The following is a 26,659-nucleotide window of genomic DNA, read 5'->3' as shown; positions in this document are numbered from 1 at the left end:
CACGTTTTCCCTGTGTCCCCATTCCTGGCTCCAACGCCGCAGCGCATTTACCCCGTGTCCCCCTTCCCAGCTCTGACACTGCAGAGCGTTTACCCCGCGTCCCCCTTCCCAGCACTGACGCCGCAGAGCGTTTACCCCGTGTCCCCCTTCCCGGCTCCGACACCGCAGCCTTGCTTATGTCCCTGTTCCCCATTCCCTATTCCCTGTTCTAGCCCCCCCTTAGCAAACATGATTCCAATTTCCTTTCCCCCCACTTCCTGTTTGACCCCATTTTATATAGTAATATTCTCAACTATACCTTAACCAATCATTTTACTGAAATTTAACTAACCAATTCTAACATAAAAAGAACAGGAGTACTTGTGGCACCTTAGAAACTAACAAATGTATTAGAGCATAATAAATAATGCTCTAATACATTTGTTAGTCTCTAAGGTGCCACAAGTACTCCTGTTCTTTTTGCGGATACAGACTAACACGGCTGCTACTCTGAAACCAAGCCTAACATATTGTAACATAATTCTCTAACCAATTATATCCCACAACCCTAATTAACTTATACCTAGCAAAATTAATTATAAAGCAGACAGAAACAATTAGAGAACCAGACAGATTAACAATAGAAAAGTGGGGGCCATAAAGATAAAACATACAGAAACGAGGGTTTCACAATCACAGCCATTGAGAAGTGATTTCTTGCCAGACAGGATGATATCAAACTAAGTTTTCTTTAACCATCTGAAGATCTGTTTCTTTCTCTGGTGGTGATGGGCACTATCAGGACAGGATCGTCGTCTTAACAGCCACTACCACCTTCTTTCAGTGTAACTGGTTTGGGATGTGAGGATGCGACTGGTCGCTTCCCAGCTTATCGCTGCCACTGCTGCTTAGCCAAAGGCCTTAGTCTTAAGAACAAGGCCTCAGACTCGCCTCGGGAGAGAAGGCCCAGACACAGGCCGACTGTGATTTTGATTCTTTGTTTTACACCCTGTAACTAGCTAAGTGATAAAAATACACCTAAATTCTTAAAGTATAGGCTTTACAGGCAGGCCTGAATATCTATGTTCTAACTCCCTCCCGTGGAAGGGCACCATAGAACTCGTCCCGCCCCCCGATTGGGGCCAGGGCCCCCCGCATGTTCATGAGGGTCTTTGCTGTTGTGGCCACATACATGCGTCAATTAGGTCACTTGCTGTTTCCTTATCTGGACAATTGGCTCCTCATGGCACCATCCCGAACCAGTCTTCTGGCTACCATCCGAACCCTATGTTCCTGCTTCGATGCCCTGGGAATCTGCATCGAGAAGAAATCCATCCTCGTCCCAATTCGCTCTTACCTTCATAAGAGCTCCTTTGGACTCTGTTGTGGCACATGCCTTTCTTCCTTCAGACCGCTTCGCTGCTCTCACCACACTCCTTGTGCAGCTCTGCCGCCACCCACGCATCCGTCAGCGCCTTTCCCTTCTGGACCAGATGGCGGCCTGCACTTCAATTACGCCATATGCCTGTCTCCATCCATGGCTCCACTCTGTCTACAACCCACTGTCCAACCATCTCAACAAGCCGGTTCTCATCCCCCCATCGGTCCTCGCCTCCCACCTGGTGGCGCAACCCATCCATGGTCCTGGCTAGCATCCCTTTCATGCCCCTGACACCTCACCCACCTCACGACAGACGCCTCCCTCGTTGGCTGGGGTGCTCATCTGGATGGCCACACAGCTCAAGGCCTCTGGTCACCAGGGAAGCGCGGATGCACTTCAACATCCTGGAGCTGCAGGCCATCCGCCTTGCCTGCCAAGCTTTTCTGCCCTTTCTCCACTCTCACCACATCCATCTGCTGTCCGACAACATGACAGTGGTCGTCATAAACAAACAAGGCGGGGCTTGATCCCCCTCTCTTTGTGCAGAGACCATGCCCCTTTGGAACTGGTGCCTCTGACACAACTTACACTACGGACTGTTCACCTTCCAGGCACCAGCAACTCCCTGGAGGACATGCTCAGCTGCTCCTTCCATGCCAACACAAGTGGGAACTTCACAACCCCACTCTCCGTCCCTCTTCTATCTCTGGGCACACTGCGTTGGGACCTGTTTGCCACCCCAGAGAACCACTAGCTTTCCCTGTTTTGTTCCAGGGAAGGCCTCAGCCAGGGCTCCCGCGGTGATGCCCTCCTTCAATCCTGGACCACCAGCCTCTGCTACGCTACACCTATTCCCCTGCTTCCCCAAGTCCTGCACAAGGTGCAGTGCGACCGCGCAACTCTTCTCCTCATTGCCCACGCCTGGCCTCACCAATACTGGTACCTGGATCTCCTACATCTCGCCCTCCGATCCATCTCCCGGACCTCCCACATCTCTTTACACAAGCGAACAGCCAGCTGCGACACCCCAATCCATCTCACAGCCTGGGGTTCGGATGGGGCTCATGCATAGACAATGCATGCTCCTCTCCTGTCCGCAACATCCTTACCCAGAGCCGGCAACCGTCTACTCACGCATGTTACCGAGCCAAATGGTGCCATTCTACCATCTGGGCACAGTGCCACCAACACCCCTTGCACTCTGTCTCCATTCCCATCATCCTCGATTATCTGCTGTCTCTCTGCCAATCAAGCCTCGCCCACTCCTCTGTCTGCGTCCACCTGGCCACACTTAGTGCCTTCCTTCACCCTGTGGATGGGTTTTCTGTCTTCATCCACCCTACTACCTCCTGCTTCCTTTGTGGCCTTTTCAACGCCTTCCCCACAGTCTGGTACTCCTTCCTGGGACCTTAATCTCGTCCTTGCCACCCTTTGAACCACTCTGCTCCCTCACTCATCTTTCCATGAAGGAGATCTTTCTGGTGGCTGTCACCTCTGGACGATGCCTTAGCGAACTGGTGGCCATGATGGCTGTGTGACAGTGCACCCCATAATGCTTTATGGAAATATGCTTATGAATGTATATATGACATAACTGGAATGTTTTATGCTACATATGCCATGTAACATATCTATGTAAAGGTTATGATCTACTGAATACATTCCTCCTATTTGTATGCATGTGTCATTTTTGTGTTCAAAGTTATGAATATTGGCTGTGTACTTGGTTGATTTCTAAGTAGCCTTAGTAATGCATTTGGGCAGCTTCTCGAGAAAGGAATGTGCAAGTTAAGTGCCCAATCAAGAAGCACTTAATGGACAATGGATCTTGGAAGCCTCCAATCCACATAAGAAGTCTACTTGAGGATGTTCAAGGCAGCATGTGAACCATGGCTGCTACCTGTAAGTTCTGAGTCATACATGGACATGTGACTTGCCCAGGTGACTTCAAAACTCCATCTTGGAGCTGGACTTTGCATAGGAGAGAGGAGGGGGTCTCCACCTACAAGAGAAAGTCTATTTAAACCCCTGGGACACCCCTCCATTTTGTCTTCAGATAGCTCAAGAGATAGCCTCTCCATCCCCAAAGGTATCTGAAAGAAACTGGAACAAAGGACAGTAACTATAGGGGGTGTGAGTGCTTGCTGGACCCAGATTAGAAGGAGACTAGTCTATAAAAGGAAGCTTACTGGAACACCTCTGAGGGTGAGGTTTTATCTGTATTCAGTTTTCTTACTGTATTTGGCATAGACTTGCGGGCTTTATTTTATTTTACTTCATTTTGTTCTGTCTGCTATTACTTGGAACCACTTAAATCCTACTTTCTGTATTTAATAAAATCACATTTTACTTATTAATTAACCCAGAGTATGTATTAATACCTGGGGGGGGGGGGCAAACAGCTGTGCATATCTTGCTATCAGTGTTATAGAGGGCGAACAATTTATGAGCTTATCCTGTATAAGCTTTATAAAGGGTAAAACAGATTTATTTGGGGTTTAGACCCCATTGGGAGTTGGGCATCTGAGTGTTGGAGACAGGAACACTTCTTAAGCTGCTTTCAATTGAGCCTACAGCTGTTAGGGAATGTGATTCAGACCTGGGTCTGGGTTTGCAGCAGGCTAGCGGGTCTGGCTCAAACCAGGCAGGGCACTGAACCCCCAAGCTGGCAGGGAGAGCGGGCTCAGGGGTAGTCTCAGCACATCAGTTGGCACTTCCCAAGGGGTTTTCTGTGATCCAACCCATCACAGGCGGATCCACCTTTCACTGTCTTCCACGAGGTCAAGGTTTCCCTATGTCTCCATCCCAAATTTCTCCCCAAAGTGGCCTCACTGTTCCACCTTAACCAGTGTGTGCATCTCCCAGCCTTTTACCCTAAACCACACACTTCCCCTAGAGAATGTATGTCCACACTCTCGATGTTTGGCGGGCCTCTTATCACCCGCGTACCCGTGCCTTCTGTGTGTCTCTGCGACTCTTCATCATCATTGCTGAATGCTGCCAGGGTCTTCACTGTGACTCCCTAAATGGATCAACTGGTGTATTGCCGACTGCTGTGTGACCTTCCGGGTGTCTCCCCATCTTTGGGGGTCACGGCCCACTCTACACGGGCATATGCTGCTATGTTGGCCTTCCTAGTGGACGTCCTGTGGCATGACATTTGTAGGGCAGCCACCTGGACCTCCATCCACACCTTTTCCACCCATTATGCCATCACCCCTGCCACTGCAATGGATGCAGCAATCGGTTGCACACTATCCTACAGACTGTCTCTTTTCGTGAGCCCTCCCGCCCACTTCCTCACTGACTACTGCTCGCTACTCTCCCATGTTTGGAATCCACCTAGGGACCAGCACTCGAAGAAGAGAAAGTTACTTATTGTAACTGGAGGTTCTTCGAGATGTTTGGTCCCTATCTGGATGCCAATCCTATCCTCCTTCCCCCTGCTCTGGGCTCCCTTGCTTCCAGGTAAGAGTGAACTGGAGCGACATTGACACGTCTAGCCTCTTAAAGCTTTGGAGGCACCATGCGGTTGACGCATGGTGCAGTGTGGGTCAACGGGCACTACTGTGAACAGTTCCGGCTCCGCCGCATGCGCACCCGCGTTTGGAATCCAGATAGGATAGGATACACATCTCAAAGAATCTCCAGTTACAGTAAGTAACCTTCTCTCCAAGAACGCAGCTTCTCTCCTCTTTACAAAAGCTCCCAAGTGAGTCTTATTTTCAAACATCGGCTCCTACTTGCAAACTGTTGTGGATTTCTTTGTGCAGTTGCCAGTCGTTTAAATATTTAAACTTGATGAGATCATGACTCAGTAGCTGACAAATAATGGTCGAACTGGCTGTGTCACAGGCAGGAAGAATTAGATCATTTAATGTCTTAAAGACACAGCCCCTCCATGTCCAAAACCAACCTTTGCAAAGAACTCACTCTCCTCATGTTTCAGAGGGGCAGCCGTGTTAGTCTGTATCAGCAAAAACAACGAGGAGTCCTTGTGCACCTTAGAGACTAACAAATTTATTTGGGCATAAGCTTAGTGGGTTTTAGCCCATGAAAGCTTATGCCCAAATAAATGTGTTTGTCTCTAAGGTGCCACAAGTTCTCCTTGTTTTTACTCTTCTCATGGTGGGCGACCTGTTCCTAAGGCTCGCTTGGCCATCCTTAACAAACCTGAGATGCCTTCTGGACGCTGAGATCCCAGGGATAGTTTTGCTTGTTTTTCTCTTTTAAAATGGAAGAGAAACTAGATCTTGCAAATTTCAATGCCACTTCTGCAACTGGGCAAAACTGCTGGGTTCAAGTCCTTCTGTAAGGCAGAGATCACTGTTAGACTATATTGTGCTAATAATTATCTCTCTAATAACACTCAGCACTTCAATAGCACCTTTCATTGTGGACCTTAGAGCGCACTACAAAGCTACACATCATTTTGCCCATTGTACAGATAGGGAAACTGAGGCACAAGGCCACTTAGTGAGTCTACAGTAGATCTGAGATTAGAACCCGCGTCTCCTGACTCCCAGTCTGCTGCATCTATTGCGTTTCCTCTGTCGGTCTCAAGGTGCCATAGCAAAGTCCCCAAGTGGTGGCTGGCACGGTGCCAATCCCACAGACTAGCTGTCGGCACAGCGGTCCCATTGGCGGGGAGCAGTTTGCAGGATCAGGGCCGCCACTAGCCCTGTTCGGCAGGCAGGGAGTTGCGCCCTCGCCAATGAGCCTACTCGGGTAGCCACAGAAGGGATTTAACTGGCTTCTGGCTTTGCACAGCCCAGGTCACTGCCCCCCGCCCGTCCCGTGACTCGCTGAAAATCCATCTTCCTGATCGCTTCCAAGGCACAAAACCGACCCCCCGGCCCGTGGGGAAGCGGCAGGGCCCGGGCTGGGCACAGCCGGTGCGTTGTACTGGAATAACGGAGCGCGGTCACTTTAATAGCGGGCGCAGCCGCTTCCCACCCTTCCTGGGCCGGTCCAGAGCCAAGTGGGCGGCCCGCGTGGTTGTTGCCTCTGGCGGCTGGAGCCGGCGGCGAGCCGAGGGAAGCGGGGAGTTTCCATCGCGAGCGGGCACCACCGAACTTCCCTCCCGCCCGCCCCGGGAACAGGAGCGAGCCGGCCCCGGGGAACTCCGGGCGCGCCCCGGAGCCAGGCTGGGGGCTGCTCTGCTCCCGGGCGCGGCTCCGCCCCGGCGGATTTCACCTCGCCCCGGGCTCCGCCGGGCGGATTAGTCGAGTCGAGGCATTGGCGGCGGGAGGCTCCGGCTGCGGGTCGCCGCGAACCAGCTGGAGGACGAAGGACGAGGGTGAGTCTCCCTCCAGCGAGCTCCGGCTCCCCAGGGCCGCGTGGCTCTGCTCTGCCTCCCCGTCTGCTGCTGCCAACGTCTGACCCGCCGCCAGCCTCCCCCCGTCCCCCCCAGAGCGCCCTCCCCGGCCCGCTCGGGGGAGCGCCAGCGGCCTGCGCCGGCTGGGGAGAGGGGCAGGGAGGATGGCGACTCAGGTGAGCAGCGCCGATCTCTCTCCTCTTCCCCGGGCCCTTGTTCTGCGCGGGGCTGTCAGCAGCAGCGCCCGGCAGCGGGAGGCTGAACCCTCCTGGGGTGACCTGGGCAGCTCCAGCGGCTGCGTCTCTGTCTGTTTGGGGAAAGAACTTGGCAGCCAATTCCTGAGCTCCTTGCTTTACAAAGGGCCTGTGCTGCAGCTTGGGGGTGTATCTTGCATGTCCCTTCCTAGTGCTAGGCCAGTATGTAGCACCCCTTCTTCCCCCTCTCCAAAAAAGTGCCGTAAGGCCCCAGCTTCCCAAGCTCTGAACATGGGCCGCAGCTCCACCGCGGCTGGTAAATGGCTGTTGTGAGTCATCCTTGCACAAGGACTGCAGCCAAAAGTGGCTTGTTAGGCACCTGAAAGGAGCCGGTAAATATGGCCCTGAAAGCCAACCGGCTGCTGCCACTATCACTCAGGGCAGGCCACGCCTGGCTGCGGGGCTGTCTCCCCTCTGCTCAGTGACTGGTGACCGGCTCCTTGTTCCCTTAGTTAAAAAATAAGTGATGATCAAGGGCTGGAAATAGTCCCAGAGTTTGCTGGCGGGCATGGCCTCCCCACCCCCGCAGGAGGAATGAGGACAGAGCCGAAGGAAGGGGCCATGAGACAAAAGCTTCAGGGTGTCACTGACTTGAGCTAAGGGTACTGGGTGATGGGCCCTGTTTGCAGAGGTGCTGAGCACTTGCAATTTCAGATGAAGTAAGTGGGATTCAGGGTTTCTGAATACCCCTGGAAATCAGGTCACAAGACCTCAAAGCACTTCATGCATGTGGGGTGTGGCTCAGAGTCCCCAATTTACAGATTGGGGAAACCGAGGCACGGAGAGGGGAAGGGAAGCAACTCGCCCAAAGTGACATCAGCCCTGCCCGTGGGACCATGCTGCTTCCACTCAATAGCTGGCATCTGGAGCCCAATGATGCAATCTGTTCCCATCGGCTGGACTTGTCTGCTACATAGGAGGAGCTGGGTGTGGCTTCCGGCTCACTGGAGAGGTGGGGGAGGAGTGGTGGTCTCTCTGCCTTTCTCTGTCTCTAATGTGTGTCATCTTCTCACTGAAGTGACGCCCAGGGACGGGATGCAAGATGGCTGACCTGAGCAACATCCAGTCTGCAGCTTCCAAGAGCATCCGGCCTTTCCGGTCCAGTGAGGAGTATCTCTACGCCATGAAGGAGGACCTGGCTGAGTGGCTCAATATCCTCTATGGCTGGGATGTCCAGGTGGAGAATTTCATGGAGACCCTGGAGACCGGGTGTGATCTCTGCCAACATGCCAACAACGTCAACCGCATTGCTCTGGAGTTCCAGCAACAGCACCCAGAAGTTGCTGCCTGCATGAGGGTGCCCCAGAATGAGGTTGTCTACCAGGCCAAGAATGTGGTGCCCGGCTCCTTCATCGCCAGGGACAACGTCTCAAATTTCATCCAGTGGTGCCGGCAGGACCTGGGCATCCAGGACGTGCTGATGTTCGAAACCAATGACCTGGTGCTGAAGAAGAATGAGAAGAACTTCGTCCTGTGCCTTCTAGAGGTCGCTAGGAGGGGCTCCAAGTTTGGGATGCTGGCCCCCATGCTGATCCAGATGGAGCAGGAGATTGAGGAGGAAATGAGGGATCAGATAGCCTATGGGGGACTGGAAACCCAGGAGGATAGCCAAGACCTGGGCCCTGAGTCACCTGTCTACCCTAGCAGGGGGCAGAGAATCTCCTTGTGTGACCTCAAGAACCTGGATGAGCTGGTGAGAGGCTGTTCCATTTTGTTGGTATCTTGTGCCCCCAAGTAACATACAAGCAACGTGAGAACCTCTCCTCCCGCCATTACCCACTGTGGCTCTCCTAGTGATCTAAGTCACTTCACTCTTGAACTGGGGGGAGGTAACTGGAAGGCATTGGTTCTGTCCACCCACCATAGGCGTGCGCACGGGGTGTGCCGGCTGTGCCCAGGCACACCCTAATGCAGGGGAGGGCAAATGGCTCCACTCCCCGGCGCAGCAAGCCGCGGGGTCCACACTCCCGGGCCGGAGCGCCCAGCCGAACACAGCAAGCTGCCGGCCCCTCCCCCGCCTTTCCCCTTCCCCTGGAGCCATACCGCCCCATGTGCAGCGCTCTGGGGGCCGGGGCTGTGCGCTCCCACGGGGCAGTGTTTGGCTCTGCGGGGAGGCTAGGAGCCTCATTTCATGTTAAGGGGTCCGGGGCCAGGGGGGTTGGATAAGGGGTGGGGGCAGTCAGGGGACAGGGTGGGTTGGATAGGAGGTGGGATCCCAGGGGGGTGGTTAGGGGTGGGGGGGTCTCTGGAGGGGGCAGTCAGGGAGCGGGGGGGTTGGATGGGGCATGGGAGTCCTGGGGTCTGTCAGGGGGTGGGGGGTGGATAGGGGTCAGGGCAGTCAGGGAGCAAGGAAGGTCCTGGGGGGGCAGTTAGTGGGGGTGTCAGGGGACAAGGAGCTGGGGGGGTTGGATGAGTCAGTAGTTTTGGGGGGCTGTCAGGAGGCAGGGATGTGGAGAGGGGTTGGGGAGGCAGGGAGCGGAGGGGTTGTATGGGTCGGGAGTTCTGGGCGTCCTGTCAGGGGATGGGGAGCAGTTGGATAGGCATGGGAGTCCCGGGGGTCTGTCTGGGGGTGGGGGGGGGTGAATAAGGGTCGGAGCAGTCAGTGGACAGGTATGGGGTAGAGTTCTAGGGGACAGTCAGGGGACAAGGAGCAGGGAGGCTTAGGTAGGGGGTGGAGTCCCAGGAGAGGGTAGTTAGGGGACAAGGAGCAGGGGGGGGTTGGGGGTTCAGAGGGGGGAAGTCAGGGAGCAGGAAGTAGGAGGGAGTGGATGGGGGCGGGACTAGGGCAGGGGCGGGGCTAGGACGGGGCTCCCTGGGTGCACACCCTAATGAAATGGGATGCGCACGCCTATGCCACCCACCAGTGGTTACATTTCCTCCCACTCCCAACTTGTTTCTACTTTTCTTGCTCAGAGCATCTGTAGGCCTGGTGCATTCTCCCACTTGGTCCCCCAGACCCACCCACAAAGACGTGCTGGCCCCAGTTTGGGAAGGGGACTATCACGTGGTGTATTATAGCTGAGGGGGATCATGGCAGGCCTAACTTGGATAGCCTGGGGGAAGAGTTCTCTCCAAATGTGGAGGGTGGAGTGCTGTGTAGCTTGGAGGCTTTGGTGATGGGGGAGCATGGGGCCTTCCACCTCCAGTGGGCAGTTGGAATTGGCCCCAAGTTATTGGTGAGAAATTGCCCATCTGATGGCAGTGTGGTGGCCCGGGTGAAATGGGGATGGGAGGGCAGAAGTCGTGTCCGCATCCCAAGAAACCTCTGTTGTGACTGGCCCGCTGGGCAGAGAGGCTGGGATAGTCCTGGGCACTGACTGAGCCTTCCTGTCCCAGGGATGGGTGTGCCAGGCCAAGCGTGAGCCCTGGTTGCAGCCGAGTGTGTGGTGCCACCACCCGGTCTGCGGGGATGGTGTTGGGCTGAGCTGGTACGTGGGGATGTACCAAACCGGCAATTCTCTGGCCACCCCAATGGTTCTGACAGGGTTTAAACTTTCAGCATCTTTAAAAATTAAGTTGTTAACCCCTTATGCCTGGGAAACAGTCATTCTGCATGGGCCCCAAAGCAGTGCAGTCTGATCCTGTCACTAGAAACCACTCCGCAGTGAATTTCTCCCATCCATCTCCCTATGGCATTAACTCTGAAACCGAATGACAGAGAAAGTGTCAGCATCCTTAAAGGGGCAGTGCCACCTTAAAAATGCATCGTAAGCAAACATTTGTGACTAATATCAGGGGCTAGCCGTGTTAGTCTGTATCTACAAAAACATCAAGGAGTCTGGTGGCACCTTAAAGACTAACAGATTTATTTGGGCATAAGCTTTCGTGGGTAAAAACCTCACTGAAGAAGAATCTGAAGAAGTGAGGTTTTTACCCATGAAAGCTTGTGCCTAAATAAATGTTAGTCTTTAAGGTGCCACCAGACTCCTTGATGTATTTGTGACTAATGACGCCTTAGATGAGTGAAAGTGAAATGTGCTATTTGTGGTTTGTTTGCTTTTCCCCCTCTCTCAGATGCTGGAAATCAGTGCAGGTGGCTCTTTGACTTTCCAGTTCTTGATGCTGCTGGGTTTGGGTGCCTGGGGGGCAGCAGGGACTGGCTTGTTGAACAAACACAGCATTTTTCACTGGCGCTTGTACTGATCGTGGGAGCATTTCTGTTGGTCTCTGGGCTTTTATAAAAGCTTTTTTTCAGGATTCCCATTTTGGGCCACATTTTAAGTTGACTTCGGTCTCTCTAACTTTTTCACTGCTGAGTCGTGTAGCAAAGACCATGGGCTTGTATAGGTAGCCAGTACGATTTCCTCTCCTTGCCACCTCTCTGAGCCTGGTGCGGGTCAGTATCCTTATAGCCAGTGACAAGGGCTGCCGGCTCTAAAGCTGTCAACGTGCCACTCGTGGGGTGTGCTCAGTTGAAAGGGCAGAGTGGTCCAATAGCAAAGCCAGATACCGCCCGGCAAGTTGTCTGTGTGGGTGAGGGACGTGATCCCCTAGAGGAAAGTCTGACATGTGTCATCACCCATCTGTTTTCCTGGGTACCTCTTCTATCTGTGAGGATTTTGATCTTGCTGCTTATTTATTATTTGCCCAAAGGGACTCCTGGCGCCCACGGATGGCAAAACACCCTGACATCCCGGCAAGCTCTGGCAAAGCCAGGCTGTGGCTCAGAGCTGCGCGGCAGGCGCCCGTCTCTAATGGAGACCTAGGGCTCCCCGGGAGATGAGACTGTTGTAATCAGATTCTCTCCGCTCGGCTGAAGCTTCATCACACTTTCTTCCATCTTGAGAAAACAGCTCTTCTTCCAGTCTGGGCTTTGCTCGAAGCCTAGTGCTGGACTAGGATGGAAAGCGGGGGGGCTGGTGGGGTTATGCTGACGCTGGGGACCTAGGGAATATGACAAAGAGAGATCTCGTCCGGAGCTGCAGGTCCTGAATGCTGCTTTCAGAGTTGGCCCTGTGGTTGCTGGAGCAGTCTCTCTCTCCCAAAGAACCCAGGCTGAAATTAAGCCCTTGGATAAATCGCTGGCTTTATTTTTAGACATGGAGTTTGCTTTATAGCTTCTCAAGTGGAAACATGCAGAAATGCTGGTTCTTCCCAAGGTGCGACACACCCACTTTGCAAAGCAAACCAGGGAGTGGCTTGCCCTGGCTGTAGGCAGGGAGAGTAGTCTGCTACCTTCTGGGGCCTGCTCATGGGAGAGGCCCTGCTAAGGGGGGGAGGGATAGCTCAGTGGTTTGAACACTGGCCTGCTAAACCCAGAGTTGTGAGTTCAATCCTTGAGGGGGCCATTTAGGGATCTGGGGCAAAAATTGGGATTGGTCCTGCTTTGAGTAGGGGGTTGGACTAGATGACCTCCTGAGGTCCCTTCCAACCCTGAGATTCTATGATTCTAAGTGAGGAGGAGGCTGGTGCAGGGGAGTCAGCCTGGGGAAACCCTGGTTTCTCTCCCCCTTGCAGTGGGTCTGGGTGTCACACCCAGGGGGGCTGACCCCTACCTGAGGGCTGGAAGTTGGGCTGGTGCTGAGCCTGGATCACCCTGGGTAGGAGGAATCCTAGGGGGGCTGATTCCACCTCATTTAAGGCCTCTTGTGCTGCTCTGGTAGTGTGAGGGGCCCTCGGTCCTGACAGCACTGTTTGGATGTGGGCATTCCAGGCTGGCCCACGTTAACCAATGTGCACTTGGTGCACTCGTACGGGGCCCCCAACCCCAGGGGAGAGAGCCCAGAACTGAGCAGCACTGCAACCCGTGCGCCAGCTCACGCCACTTGCTTAGTGTGGCCTGGCCGCTCATCTGTTGTGGGCCAAACCCGAGCGCGGGGAGCGATGGGAGCACGCAGAGTTGCTGGGCGGTCGCATGGGGACCAGCTGAGCACTGAGGTGGGGGTGAACGTCCAGGTGCGGGCTGGGGCTGAGTTGTTGGTGGGCTGTGAGGTGAGTGGGCAGTTTGGGGGTGTGAGTTAGGGAGGGTTGGGAGGCTGGGGAATGTTGAGGGATGGTGGGGGCAGTGGGGTGAGTAATGGGAGATGTTGGGAACTGTGGTGAGTGGGGTGTATGTCAGGGGTGCATGGGAGCTGTCAAGGCAAGTGGGAGATGGGGAGGGTTGAGGGGGAGTACATGTGGAGTGGGAGGGGCATTTGGGAGGCTGTGTGTGGGGTGGGGAAGGGGGCATTCTGGAGTCTGTGGGAAGGGATATATGTGGTGAGTGCTTTGCTGTCTAGTTTATGGAAGGTGAGGGGGGCCCCCCAATTTCCATATTACTCGGGGCCCCCAAAATTCCTTAATGTGGGCCTGATTCTGGGGTGCCCAAGGCCTCTATCCCATAATACCTAGCGCTGCTGCTGGGAACAGGGGGCTTTAGGGCCATTTCTATCCAGAGCGCACTGCATTGTGGGATAGGGGCAGGAGGACCAGTTGATCAGGGTAGCTATGGCAGTTGTAGCTTCCTGGGACTGTCGGCCGTTCTGGGACAGTTGAACCCCAGCCCAAGGCTTCATCCCCGACACTGCAGCCACCTGGCCCGACCGGTGCTTGGAAGGAGCTGGGGCGTGGACGGGAAGAGCGGCGAGGTCAGGACAGCCAGTGGGGTTTGTTGGGACAGCCAGTGGGGTTTTGTGATGCTCTCACCTGGCGTGGCCAGGGATGGAGAGGCTCACCTACTGGGGAGTGAATGTGCTTGCGACAGAGCCAGAGTTTGTTAATGCTGCTCTCCAAGTCCAACCCCTCCATCCCCCGCTAGTCCGCTCCTGGGCCCAGCGTGTGGCTTGGCCTCTGTGCTTGACATCTGCAGAGACAGCAATCAACCCTCCCAGCCCTGTTGTCCTGATGGAGAAACTGAGGCACAGGGAAAGGCCTCAGCATGGTGAAAGGTTGAGTTGGCGTTAGAGCCAGGAGTGAAACGTTGCTGTCCGGGGGCTAAGAGGAGCTGTCCTTGAATCCAAGCAGGTCTCCACTCGGAAATCTCTCTGCCATCTAACATGCCAAATGCCACTGCTCCCACATGCACTTCCTGATTCTGGTCAGAAGCAGAAATGCTCCAGGGAAGCTGTTCTCCACGGCTTTCCCAGCCAGGCTGCAAGCTGGAGGGCATGCTGGGCACAAGCCTGCTCTCGCATGAGCTTTCCGCCCTGACTTCTCAGCTCAAGAGATTTGCAGAAGCAAGTGAGGGCAGGAGTGGGACCTGAGAGCACCATCCCTGGGGTCGTGCCATGCACTCCCCTAGAGATGAAGCAGGGATGGGACTGTTCATCTGACCCTAGAGGGATTGGCCCTCGCTGCTGGGCCTGTACCCAGGGTGTTGGGCATGGATCCCTGTTTTTATAGCAGCAACTCCGCTGGGCCCCCGTGAGCTAGGTGCTGAACAGACCTATCCTTGGTGACAGCCCCTGCTCTGCAGAGCTTGCAGTCAGAGACCAGACGCAGTGGTGAATGAGACACCCATTCTCGCAGCAGGGCCAGCAGCAGCTGTGATAGGATGTGCACACCTCTTAGCCAGTTAGTTCACTGCTCTCCGCCGGCCCAACCGTAACCCAGGAACCTCCAGCTCCTCTCTTTGTTGGCTAATGTAGTGCCCATCTTTAAAAAAAGGAAGGAGGAGGATCCGGGGAACTACAAGCCAGTCAGCCTCACCTCAGTCCCTGGAAAAATCATGGAGCAGGTCCTCAAGGAATCAGTTATGAAACACTTAGAGGAGAGGAAAGTGATCAGGAACAGTCAGCATGGATTCACCAAGGGGAAGTTGTGCCTGACTAACCTAATTGCCTTCTATGAGGAGATAACTGGCTCTGTGGATGAGGGGAAAGCAGTGGATGTGTTATTCCTTGACTTTAGTAAAGCTTTTGATACCGTCTCCCACAGTATTCTTGCCGCCAAGTTAAAGAAGTATGGGCTGGATGAATGGACTGTAAGGTGGATAGAAAGCTGGCTAGATCGTCGGGCTCAACGGGTAGTGATCAATGGCTCCATGTCTAGTTGGCAGCCGGTTTCAAGCGGAGTGCCCCAAGGGTCGGTCCTGGGGCCGGTTTTGTTTAATATCTTTATTAATGATCTGGAGGATGGTGTGGAGTGCACTCTCAGCAAGTTTGCAGATGACACTAAACTAGGAGGCGTGGTAGATACACTAGAGGGTAGGGATCGGATACAGAGGGACCTAGACAAATTAGAGGATTGGGCCAAAAAAAACATGATGAGGTTCAACAAGGACAAGTGCAGAGTCCTGCACTTAGGACGGAAGAATCCCATGCACTGCTACAGACTAGGGACCGAATGGCTAGGTAGCAGTTCTGCAGAAAAGGACCTAGGGGTCACAGTGGACGAGAAGCTGGATGAGTCAACAGTGTGCTCTTGTTGCCAAGAAGGCTAACGGCGTTTTGGGCTGTATAAGTAGGGGCATTGCCAGTAGATCGAGGAACATGATCGTTCCCCTTTATTCGACATTGGTGAGGCCTCATCTGGAATACCGTGTCCAGTTTTGGGCCCCACACTACAAGAAGGATGTGGAAAAATTGCAAAGAGTCCAGCGTAGGGCAATAAAAATGATTAGGGGTCTGGAGCATATGACTTATGAGGAGAGGCTGAGGGAACTGGGATTGTTTAGTCTCCAGAAGAGAAGAATGAGGGGGGGATTTGATAGCAGCCTTCAACTACCTGAAGGGGGGTTCCAAAGAGGATGGAGCTTGGCTGTTCTCAGTGGTGGCAGATGACAGAACAAGGAGCAATGGTCTCAAGTTGCAGTGGGGGAGGTCCAGGTTGGATATTAGGAAACACTATTTCACTAGGAGGGTGGTGAAACACTGGAATGCGTTACCTAGGGAGGTGGTGGAGTCTCCTTCCTTGGAGGTTTTTAAGGCCCGGCTTGACAAAGCCCTGGCTGGGATGTTTTAGTTGGGAATTGGTCCTGCTTTGAGCAGGGGGTTGGACTAGATGACCTCTTGAGGTTCCTTCCAACCCTGATATTCTATGGTTCTATGAGTGGGTATGTCTACACTACGGGATTACTTCGAATTTACAGAATTCGATTTTTGGCAACCGATTGTATAAAGTCGAGTGCATGTGGCCACACTAAGCACATTAATTCGGCGGTGTGCGTCCGTGTACTGAGGCTAGCGTCGACTTCTGGAGCATTGCACTGAGTCATAGCTATCCCATAGTTCCCGCAGTCTCCCCCGCCCATTGGAATTCTGGGTTGAGATCCCAATGCCTGATGGGGCCAAAAATTTGTTGCGAGTGGTTATGGGTAAATGTCGTCAGTCAATCCTCCGTCCGTGAAAGCAAGGGCAGACGATCGTTTTGCGCCCTTTTCCCTGGATTGCCCGGGCAGATGCCATAGCACGGCAACCATGGAGCCTGTTCAGCCTCTTTTCACCGTATGTCTACTGGATGCTGCTGACAGACGCGGTACTGCAGCGCAACACAGCAGCATCCCCTTGCCTTTGCAAGTTGGCAAAGATGGTTACCAGCCATACTGTACCCTCTGCTGCTGTCATGGGTGCTCCTGGCTGGCCTCGGTGAGGTCGGTCGGGGGCGCCTGGACAAAAATGGGAATGACTCCGCAGGTCATTCTCTTCTTTACATTTTGTCTAATGGAGAGTCAGTCCTGCCTAGAATATCAGGGAAAATACTAAAGAACCAGAGAGGCAAACGGCCGCTCCGGGTCAGAGCTCCAGACATCCCGCAGAAATGAGGAGCTGCATGCCATTCTAGGGGGTGCCCCTACAACAACTCCAGCCGTTGCTTCCCTCCTCCCCCACCCCTCCCAGGCTACCTTGGCAGTTCTCCCTCCATTTGTGTGATGAAGTAAGAAAGAATGCATGAATTTGAAACAACACTGACTTTATTGCCTCTGCAAGCAGAGATCAAAGGGGGAGGGGAGGGCGGTTGGCTTACAGCGAAGTCGAGTGAACCACCATTCTGCACTTGCTCAGCCTATAGCTGAAAATGGGACTCTGTGATGAGCACTAGGATAGACGCACAGGCAGGTCTGAATCTCCATGTGTCTGTGGGCTTTGGCTGACACTGGTAAAATACAAAATGTCCCAGGATATGGATGTTGGGGGACAGTTCTACGGCAGCTTTATTTTTTTATTGGCAGCAGAAAGTATCTGATTGTGAGCCCTGGGAGCAAGGGGTCGGCTGGGGTAGGTGCACCGTGCGGTGCTGCCGACGGGGAGAGCAGCCTGAGGCAGAAGCCTCCAGCTGGCATGAGATTCCAGGCAGGACTGAATCTCCACTACACAAAACTTAAAGAAGAGAATGACCTGGAGTCATTCCCTTTTTGTCCATGCACCCCCGACTGACCTCACCGGAGCCAGGAGCACCCACAGGACGACGATGACGGTTACCAGTCATACTGCACCGTCTGCTGTCCGCAAGGCAAGGCAAGGGGATGCTGCTGTGTAGCGCTGCAGCACCGCGTCTGCCAGCAGCATCTAGTAGACATACGTGACAGGGAAAAAAGGCGAGAAAGGATTTTTTTTCCCTTTGCTTTCACAGAGGGAGGGAGGGAGGGATGAGGGGGGCCTGACAACATATACCCTGAACCACCTGTGACAATGTTTTTGACCCTTCAGGCATTGGGAGCTCAACCCAGAATTCAAATGGTTTTCGGAGAGTGCGGGAACTGTGGGATAGCTACAGTCGTCAGTCGCCCCTCCCTTCGTGAGCATCCATTTGATTCTTTAGCTTTCTGGTACGCTTGTCTGAGCTCCTTAAGTTTCACGCAGCACTGTGTTGAGTCCCTGTTGTGGCCTCTGTCCATCATGGCCTTGGAGATTTTTTTTCAAATGTTTTGGCATTTCATCTTTTGGAACCGAGTTCTGATAGAACAGATTCATCTCCCCATACAGAGATCAGATTCAGTATTTCCAGTTCAGTCCATGCTGGAGCTCTTTTTTGATTCCGGGACTGCATGGTCACCTGTGCTGATCAGCGCTCCACACTGGGCAAACAGGAAATGAAATTCAAAAGTTTGCGGGGCTTTTCCTGTCTACCTGGCCAGTGCATCTGAGTTCAGATCACTGTCCAGAGCGGTCACAATGGTGCACTGTGGGATAGCTCCCGGAGGCCAATACCGTCAAATTGCGGCCACCCTAACCCTAATTCAAAATGGCAATGTCGATTTCGGCGCTACTCCCCTCGTCGGGGAGGAGTACAGAAATCGATTTTAAGAGCCCTTTATGTTGAAGTAAATGGCTTTGTTGTGTGGACAGGTGCAGGGTTAATTCGATTTAACGCTGCTAAATTTGAACTAAACTCGTAGTGTAGTCCAGGCCAGTGACTTTGCTTAGTGTATTCTTGGGCGCTGATAAGGTTTAGGCGGGATGTGGTGCATTCTGGGTGCTGGGAGGGGCTTAGAATCATAGACTATCAGGGTTGGAAGGGACCTTAGGAGGTCATCTAGTCCCATGCCCTGCTCAAAGCAGGACCAAAACCAACTAAATCATCCCAGCCAGGGCTTTGTCAAGCTGGGCCTTAAAAACCTCTAAGGAAGGAGATTCCACCACCTCCCTAGGAAACCCATTCCAGTGCTTAAATGGGTGCCATTTGCTGCAGGGCATTTTTGCAGGGTGTGGGGTCTATCTATGGCCCCCATCACCGCTGTATCAAGCACTTCACAATCTTTATTGGATTTATCCCTACACAGCCCTGTGGGGCAGGGCTGTTCTCCCAGGGGTCAGATGGGAAACTTAAGCCCAGAGAGAGATGCCTTTCAAGTCACACACAGAATCTGTGCCAGGTCAGGGATTTGAACCCTGGTCTCCCAGGTCTCAGGGTAGCACCCTAACCACTGGATCATCCTTCCTCTGGGGCCTGGGCTGGGCCATGTAATACTGGGTTTAAGGGAGCCATGTTTCCTCCCTCAGCTCTGCTCTCTGCTGGTGTAATGAAGCTCCCGGAGCTGGGAGAGACACTGATCTTGTCCGGCCTGTTGCCTGGGAGGGGGGAATCGCTGCAGAACTGGGCCTTGCCGCATAGGCCGGCGGGCTCCTTCCAGCGAGGGCGGGTGCTGGTCATGTGGTTCGTATGGAAGGATGGAGGGTTTAATGCAGAGCAACGTGGTTTCAACCTGAGGACTGAGAGAAAATCTGTCTGGCTCCAGATCGAGCTGCTGGGTGCTGCCTCCTGTTCCCAGCTGAGAGCGCCAGGGATCCTGTTTCTATTTGCTGCAGGGTTGGGGAGCAGCCAGCCAACCAACTGGAGTTGCTCCTTATCAAGTGCTTTATAATTGTAATGGTGGGTTGTGTGTTTGTGCTGATGTCCCTCTAGCAACTTCTGGCCTTGGGGTGGGGGTGGGGGGGCGGCAAGGCTAGTTGCAGCTGGGCAGAGGCTGGTGGCTAGCAGTGTTAAGGGTTTAATGACCTTATGCAGCTGCAGCCTCGCATTGGCCATCCACGGATGCCGTTGCCACTGGTGTGTGTGTGTGTGCCGCTTTTGTCAGGTGTGCAGCGAATGCAGGAGGGCTGTGCCTCTCTGCCGTGGGGAGCAGAAGTGCACCGTTTAGGGAACGGGACACTGGCTTCCCATTGCCCATGCTAGATCTACTGCCTCTTGGAATCCACCTGCCGGCTGGGTAATGGGGCCACGAGGCCCCACCCCGATGACAAGACAGTCATCAGCCTCCTGGCTTCGTGGTGATGCGGCGGTGCCCACAAGTGGTGGCAGGCTTTCCTTGGGGCCCTGCAAGCCACCTTGTGGATCTCAATGCTGGCTGGCAGCCTTCCTCCCCTAACTCCCACAAAGGGCCATCCTGCAGCAGGCAGTGGGCCTAGGAGCCTGCTGTCAGAGGGGAGCGCCTGGCATTGCTAAGTGGGGGTGCCCTGAGGCCTGGGGGGGAAGAAGCTTTCTCTAGCAGGACTGGATGCTGTGTCTAGTCTGGGCACTATATTTTCTGCTTCCCTGAAAATAGGCACGGAGAGGAACCTCGTGAGGAAGATGAGGTAGTCTAGTGAGGGCCACAATCTCTTTACCTCACGCCTGGCTGTATGGCGGCAGAGCTGGCTTTAGCCACTGCTTGCCCATCTATTTCGGTGTTCCCTTAGAAACCTGATCACTTATTGTCTCGGCACCAATTTTAGATGTTTTTCTTCTCTAAAGGGCAGGGTAAAATTATAGCCTTTCTGGCAGCCAGTGGCCGCCAGCTCTCGGCGCCTGGCAGCTGTGCTGCGGTGGGAGCTCGCAGCTGCTCCAACAGCAGGTTAGTGCCGGAGGCTCGGCGAGGAGCAACTGGAACTTTCCACCTGGAGATCCAGGAGCGTAGCCAGCACAGCAGTGCTAGGTCTGCATGGGGGGTTCTGAGGCCCTACACAGACTGTCCCAGCTGTGCCCACCAGCCAGCCACACGGCCCCTGGAGCTGTGAGGTCCCTGGGCTGCAGTGTGCTGTTTGGGTCGTGCCCACGGGGCCCCGTGTTCCACTGCTCCAAGGGGGCTTCCACTGAGCTAAGGAGGCATCTGGGCTGCTTTTGGCCTGGCTTCTGGAGGGCCGACGCACAGCATCCGTTCCTGACGTAGTGGGGTCGGATCAGCTCCAAGGAGGGCACTGCTAGCTGGGGTACAGGAAAAGGTGAGGGGGCAGCAGCGACACAGGTACTGCCCCATGGGCACCCAGCAGCCTGGGCTTTCCCCAGGCCCTGTGATCGTGTAGGTGCAGCTGGGAAGTCAGGTCCAGCGAGCAGCTCTGTGCTGCTGCCTCACAGTAGAGACGGGGCAGTTTTCCAAGTGTCCGTGCAAGGGAGCAGACTGGGGAGAGGGCCCTGCAGTGGCCCTGGTGAAAGATCGCTGAGGCTCTGCTCTCTCTCTCTCTCTTTATTAGCCAGGATGGGTAAGGAACGGTGTCCCTAGACTGTCAGAGGGTGGTGATGGACGGCAGGAGAGAGATCACTTGATCATTACCTGTTAGGTTCACTCCCTCTGGGGCACCTGGCATTGGCTGATGTCGGCAGACAGGATACTGGGCTAGATGGACCTTTGGTCTGACCCAGTCTGGCCGTTCTTATGTTCCCTTGAGCCCTTCATGGCGGGGGCCGGGCTGTGAGCACTCCGGGGGCTGGGCTGGAGCAGGCATCTCAGCCCCGCTTGTGAAGGGGGCGGCTGGGCTGGGGAAGTCCCCTCGGCCTGGGAGCCCAGAGCCTGGCAGCTGCATTCCAGCACTGGCTTTGGGCTGGTCTGATCCAGCCTGTGGGTAGGAGGGGGGTGGGGTGGGGTGAGAAGTAGAGGAGAGGCTCTGCATGGGAAATGGGGGAAGGGGACGCTGGAGGAGATGGGGGACCCAGGGCTGGCAGCGACTGGAGCAGCACTGCTCCCCAGCAGACAGCACTAGCTGAGAGCCCGCCTTGCCGCCCATCTGCCCACTCCCACTTGCTGTTGGTGAGCCCTGAAGCCCCAAGGAGAAGACGGTGCGTGTGTGTGTGTCCGAGTCCGGATTACTGAGGGATCATTTAATCAAAGCCTTGGTGAGCAGGAGGGGGAACCTGACCTCCCCTGACTCCCTAATCTCAAAGGCCTTTTTAATGTAAACCCTTTCCCTGCCCCCATTCCTCATTAAATCTCCAGCTTGCTGGGGGCGGGGTGACCTCGGAGCACACTGGGGATTTCTGCTGCAGTGACTGCTCATTGGCTGACTGTTTCGCAGTGGGGGGGGGGGTCTAAAGGGGTGTTTGCTGTGGGACAATGTGACTGCACCCTGGGGCCAGGGGAGGGGTCTGGGATGGGGTGATCCACCCCCAGGTTAGCAGGAGCAGTCAGAGTATGGCTGACTACAGGGCTGTATCTACAGTGACCTAACGGGGTTTTGGTGCGTCTCTGCCCGTCTGTGCCCCCAGAAGAGATGTGACCACGTTGTTCTGGGGTTTAAACAAGCCGCCTCCAAGCAGAGCCGGCTGAAATACATTTTTCTCTGCTTTGTAATGACTAGCCGTGTGACATGCCCTGGGCTTTTATGGGCATTGGGAGAAGTGGGGCGGAGCGTGGAGTAGAGAGCAAGCTTCCTGCAGGAGGCTGCTCCCAGACCCAGAGCTGTGTGTACGGACCCTCGTGGCAGCCAGTGACCGTGTGTGTCTGCTCATGCCCGCTCCTGTTGCAGTCCTAAGAGTCTCAGCAAGCAGCAGTTGGAGAAGGCAGCGTTCTCTAGTGGTTACCACAGGCAGTGGGGGTCAGCACTCCGGACTCACTGCATGGACAGGTTGCAGTGCCGCATTGCCTCAGTTTCCCCTGTCAGTAAAATGGGGATAGTGCCTACATTGCAGTGGGGTTTGCAGAGCCCACTGCAATGAAAGGGGAGTATTACTGGGGTGGGGCAGAACGCTGCACCTGGCAGGCTGACGCCTTGTTACCGTGGGCAGCAAAGCCCCGGGCGCCAGCAGCACCTGGCATCACTGTTCTGATGTCTGTCTCGCAGGCCTGGTGACAAGAAATGCTCTCTTCTGCCCAGCCAGCCCTGGGATAGATGAAGTGCCTCAGGCTCACAGGAAAGGGTTTGCTTAGTCTCCTGTCCCAGCCCTGCTTGGCGCTCAGAGCTGCTGAGCACCCAGCAGCTCCCACTGGCTTCGGTGTGACGTAGGGGGCTCAGGGTGTGAAAATCAGGCTGCCTGGAGCTGGGGGAGAGAGACTGATCCTGTCCGGCCTGTTGCCTGGGAGGGGGGAATCGCTGCAGAACTGGGCCTTGCAGCATAGGCCGGCAGGGCTCCTTCCAGCGAGGGCGCTGGTTAGTATGGAAGGATGGAGGGTTTAATGCAGAGCAACTTGGTTTCAACCTGAGGACTGGGAGAAAATCTGTCTGGCTCCAGATCGAGCTGCCTGTGAGCTGTGCAGTAGCACTGAGTGTCCTGGGTCTGGAATCTTTGCCCGGGGGTGGGGGTGGGGGTGGAGTTGGGGGCACATTCTTCAGACAGCTATAGTTGCTGCTGTTTGCTCAGCCCCTGTGCACACCTACTTTTCATACCTACATCAGATGTTCCATTCCTCACCGCCTCCAGGTGGGGAATTTGATTCTTGCCTCAAGCTCTGGTAATCTGTTACCAAACTCTGCCTACTAAATGCACCGCTCCCTGATCTTCCCTTCCATTTTCAGCTGGCTATCCTGTTCCTCTGCGCTTCCTCTTTTCATCGGTCAGTAGTGTTGCTGTGTGCTGCTAAAAGGCTGCCATTCCCTACCCCAGAGGTGGCTGCGTTATGGGGATGGGTGAAGTGTTTTGAGCAGAAAGGCTTTGATTTATAGAGGTGTCCTAGAACGCCCGCCGGGTCGTGGGCAGAGAGAGGCAGGCTGCTGCGTAATCCGTGCTGTAAACTTTGCTCTCTCTCTCCATTGAGACTCAGACATGTTTCAAACTGCCTTCCCAAATATAGCCATCAGCTGGCAGCTGCGTGGCTGGGGAAAGCAGGATGGCGAGTCCGTGGGTGGGAGGTGAGGGCAGAGGAGCTTGAGGAAGTGGTTGTTAGTGGGATAGCTGGTTATGTGGCACTGGAAGAAGAATGATGAGAAGACAGCAGAGCCCTTAACACCCTACATATAAACACAGCCTGCTTTAGCAGGCGGCTGCAGAGTGAGGGATGAGGACTGGGACCCCTGGCCAAAGATCTCGACCTGCCTGTGTGCTGGCAGGTTGCTGTTGGGGCTGGGGGAAGCAGTGCTCAGCCGTCACAGGAGACTTGTGCCCATTTACTGATGAGGTTAACCGGCTGCGCGCTGACCGTCCCCCCTGGATTCGGTCATTCTCTCCGCTCCTAGAGCGTCGCTGTGGCTCCAGTGTTTTAAGATTCCCATTCTCGGACGTCTCTGAGCCCAGTGAGGTGAGCCGTCCTGCTTTCCCCTTGCCCCGAAGGACGGCGTCACGTCATTTTCTCTGCCTTAACCAGGTGCTTCCTGGGGTAGGGAAGGCAGCAGGAGTTTCCTGTCCCCAGCTGAGCCACAGTCTCTCTTCCTGGGGAGCCTCTTCCCCTGGCTGAGTCCTGCAGGTGGGCTCCTCACCCACTGCTTGGCGTCACGGTGCCCTGATGCTGTGCTGATCGGTGCCCTCTAAATACATTAGATGCTTTAGGAAACTGGAGCCTCCATAGCTGGAATCTTTGTACTGGGGGTGGGAGAAGGGACAGTTCAGAGCTCCCCCTCAATGACTCCCTTGTGCAACACATGCCCTGTTACAACTGCTGATCACCCTCCCCCCTTGCACAATCTTGCTTCCCTGCTCTGTGCTTCTGGGCTGACACGTCCAGGACCGGCTCCCTGGCTTCCACTGCACTCGCAGTTCCCTTTGCCTTGGCATGGAATTCCCAGCACCGTCGGGGGGCCCCTTTCCGGTGTGGGGTATGATCACCCTGCCTTGGTATATCCAGGTTGCCAGAGCAATCAGGCTGGTGACCTGCATAACCCCTTCCTTCTCCCTGCTCAAGCAAACTGGCAAATGGAGGCTGGGAAAGCTGTGCTTGTGAAATCAACCCATCCTGACCCTTTAAAATCCTTTGCACCCTGCTGGCTGACTCCCATTGAATAACACTGAGTTCCTGTAGAGCGAGCCTCCTTCTCCCTGCAGGACACATGGCGTTTTAAAGGGCCAAGACCGTGGTGCCAGACCCGGTCCTCTGGTGCTGGAAACCATCCTTCTTATTGGGTGCATTTTGCTGCTTCCCTGCGCTAGCAGCTCCTCTCTCTCCTTCCGCTCTGCTGGCCCCAGGGGTCATAGAATCATAGAATCATAGAATATCAGAGTTGGAAGGGACCTCAAGAGGTCATCTAGTCCAACCCCCTGCTCAAAGCAGGACCAATTCCCAGCTAAATCATCCCAGCCAGGGATTTGTCAAGCCGGGCCTTAAAAACCTCCAAGGAAGGAGACTCCACCACCTCCCTAGGTAACGCATTCCAGTGTTTCACCACCCTCCTAGTGAAATAGTTTTTCCTGATATCCAACCTGGACCTCCCCCACCGCAACTTGAGACCATTGCTCCTTGTTCTGTCATCTGCCACCACTGAGAACAGCCGAGCTCCATCCTCTTTGGAACCCCCCTTCAGGTAGTTGAAGGCTGCTATCAAATCCCCCCTCATTCTTCTCTTCTGGAGACTAAACAATCCTAGTTCTCTCAGCCTCTCCTCATAAGTCATGTGCTCCAGACCCCTAATCATTTTTGTTGCCCTCCGCTGGACTCTTTGCAATTTTTCCACATCCTTCTTGTAGTGTGGGGCCCAAAACTGGACACAGTACTCCAGATGAGGCCTCACCAATGTCCATTCAGGGTCCATTCAGTCTGGGCCTGGCATTGCATCTGTGCCACCCTGAGAGTGATTGGGAGGGAGCTGGGTAAACAGGGCACAGTGCCAGTTCCTGGGCTTCTCTTTCCTTCTGTGCTCTCCCTTCGCAGTGAGTCTCACGCTCACGCCCTTGTGGGGGAGGAGGGGGGGGTTAGTGTCTCTGCCACGTGGAAGTAGCTAAATCACTGCTTCCTGGCGGCCAATTGGACTCTGAGTTTGTCACCATGAAACCTCCAGTAAGTTGGAGAAGGTACTCTGGGGTTACAGCATGGAAAGTATGACAGACCTGGCGCCTTCCCCGCCTGGCGAGACACATGCTGCACTGCTGAGAAAGCAGCCAGCTCTGGGGTGGAGTGCAGCACGTTAGTGTGCATGAGGGTGACTACTGGAAGCACTGGAATGCATTACCTAGGGAGGTGGTGGAATCTCCTTCCTTGGAGGTTTTTAAGGTCAGGCTTGACAAAGCCCTGGCTGGGATGATTTAGTTGGGGATTGGTCCTGCTTTGAGCAGGGGGCTGGACTAGATGACCTCCTGAGGTCTCTTCCAACCCTGATATTCTCTGATTCTCACCAAAGACATTGGGGCCTGTGTGGGAAGAGCCACGAGCTATTTAACATCCTCCAGAGCAACTGGTTCCTCTGGCATCAAAGGCTGAGGGTCTCGGCTGAAAGATCCCCAGACAGGAAACTACCGGACTTCATGTGGGAATGAAGGGGAAGAGCCCGTGCTCCCAGGGGGCTCCAGCCTGGGGATGGCAGTGCTAAGCCAATCCCTCGGGGAACGAGGGTCTCTTACGCATTCAGGCTCTTGCACCTGTTTGTCTGGACACCCAAGCGGCCCTCACCCTTGCCCTCGGCTCATGGCTTGCTCCTCAGACTGTCAGCGACCCCATTTAGAAGCATTGTGGGCTCCGAAAGGAGCCCCATCTGGCTACTAGCCCTGAGCAAACATGGTAACTGGCTCAGGGCGGAGGGCGGCCCCTAGAATCAGGGTTGAACCAGAAGCTGCAGGTAGAACTCTGCCAACACTGCTGAGTCTTGCTGGGGTGGGGGCGGTAGGGTCAGACCCCAGTGATGTTCCCATGTACTTTGCATCCCAGATGCTGCTGGGGGTTGGGGGTGGGGGGCTGTGAACCTTCTGGCTAAGCAGTTGTGCATTCTGGGGTTGACGCACACAGACACACACACTGAGCTTGCTGGGAAATCCAAATCCAGTTGTCGCTGCCGCAGGTCAGAGGGCAAGTGGTTGGGAATGGGAAGTGGGTGGTAGTGGGGAAGAACCCTCTTCTTGGGGCTGAAGTGAATGATCCCGAAGAGCTGCAATCTAGAGGGAGGAGGGCCCTGGTCTGAGGAGCTCCCCAGGGGAGAAGAGGACAGATCCCACTGTGTGGCATCAGCCCTGCTGCTGATGTGGGACAGAGGCCCCCTGCCATGGGCCCTTCCTCTCTGCTGAACTTCCTGGCTCTATGGGACACAAGCTGCCCCTGCGTTAATT

The 26,659-nt window shown here is 54.7% G+C and overlaps 1 protein-coding gene across 3 annotated transcripts in view; it reads left to right on the top strand.

The window, feature by feature from the left end:
* The first annotated feature begins 6,260 nt into the window (after positions 1-6,260).
* The window catches only part of GAS2L1 (growth arrest specific 2 like 1), a 42,222-nt gene continuing 21,823 nt past the window's right edge, over positions 6,261-26,659 (top strand). The window contains exons 1-2 of one of the 3 annotated variants that reach the window (XM_005311722.4): positions 6,261-6,659; positions 7,950-8,624. In XM_005311722.4, the coding sequence (XP_005311779.1) occupies positions 7,974-8,624 (651 nt within the window). In that variant the 5' untranslated portion in view covers positions 6,261-6,659; positions 7,950-7,973. The other 2 variants (XM_005311723.4, XM_024112336.3) reach the window with 2 other exon arrangements.

The sequence above is a fragment of the Chrysemys picta genome, chromosome 15 (assembly GCF_011386835.1).
Source record: "Chrysemys picta bellii isolate R12L10 chromosome 15, ASM1138683v2, whole genome shotgun sequence".
NCBI lineage: Eukaryota > Metazoa > Chordata > Testudines > Emydidae > Chrysemys > Chrysemys picta.
Note: the sequence above shows the minus strand (reverse complement) of the source record. Positions and strands in the feature narration are given on the sequence as shown.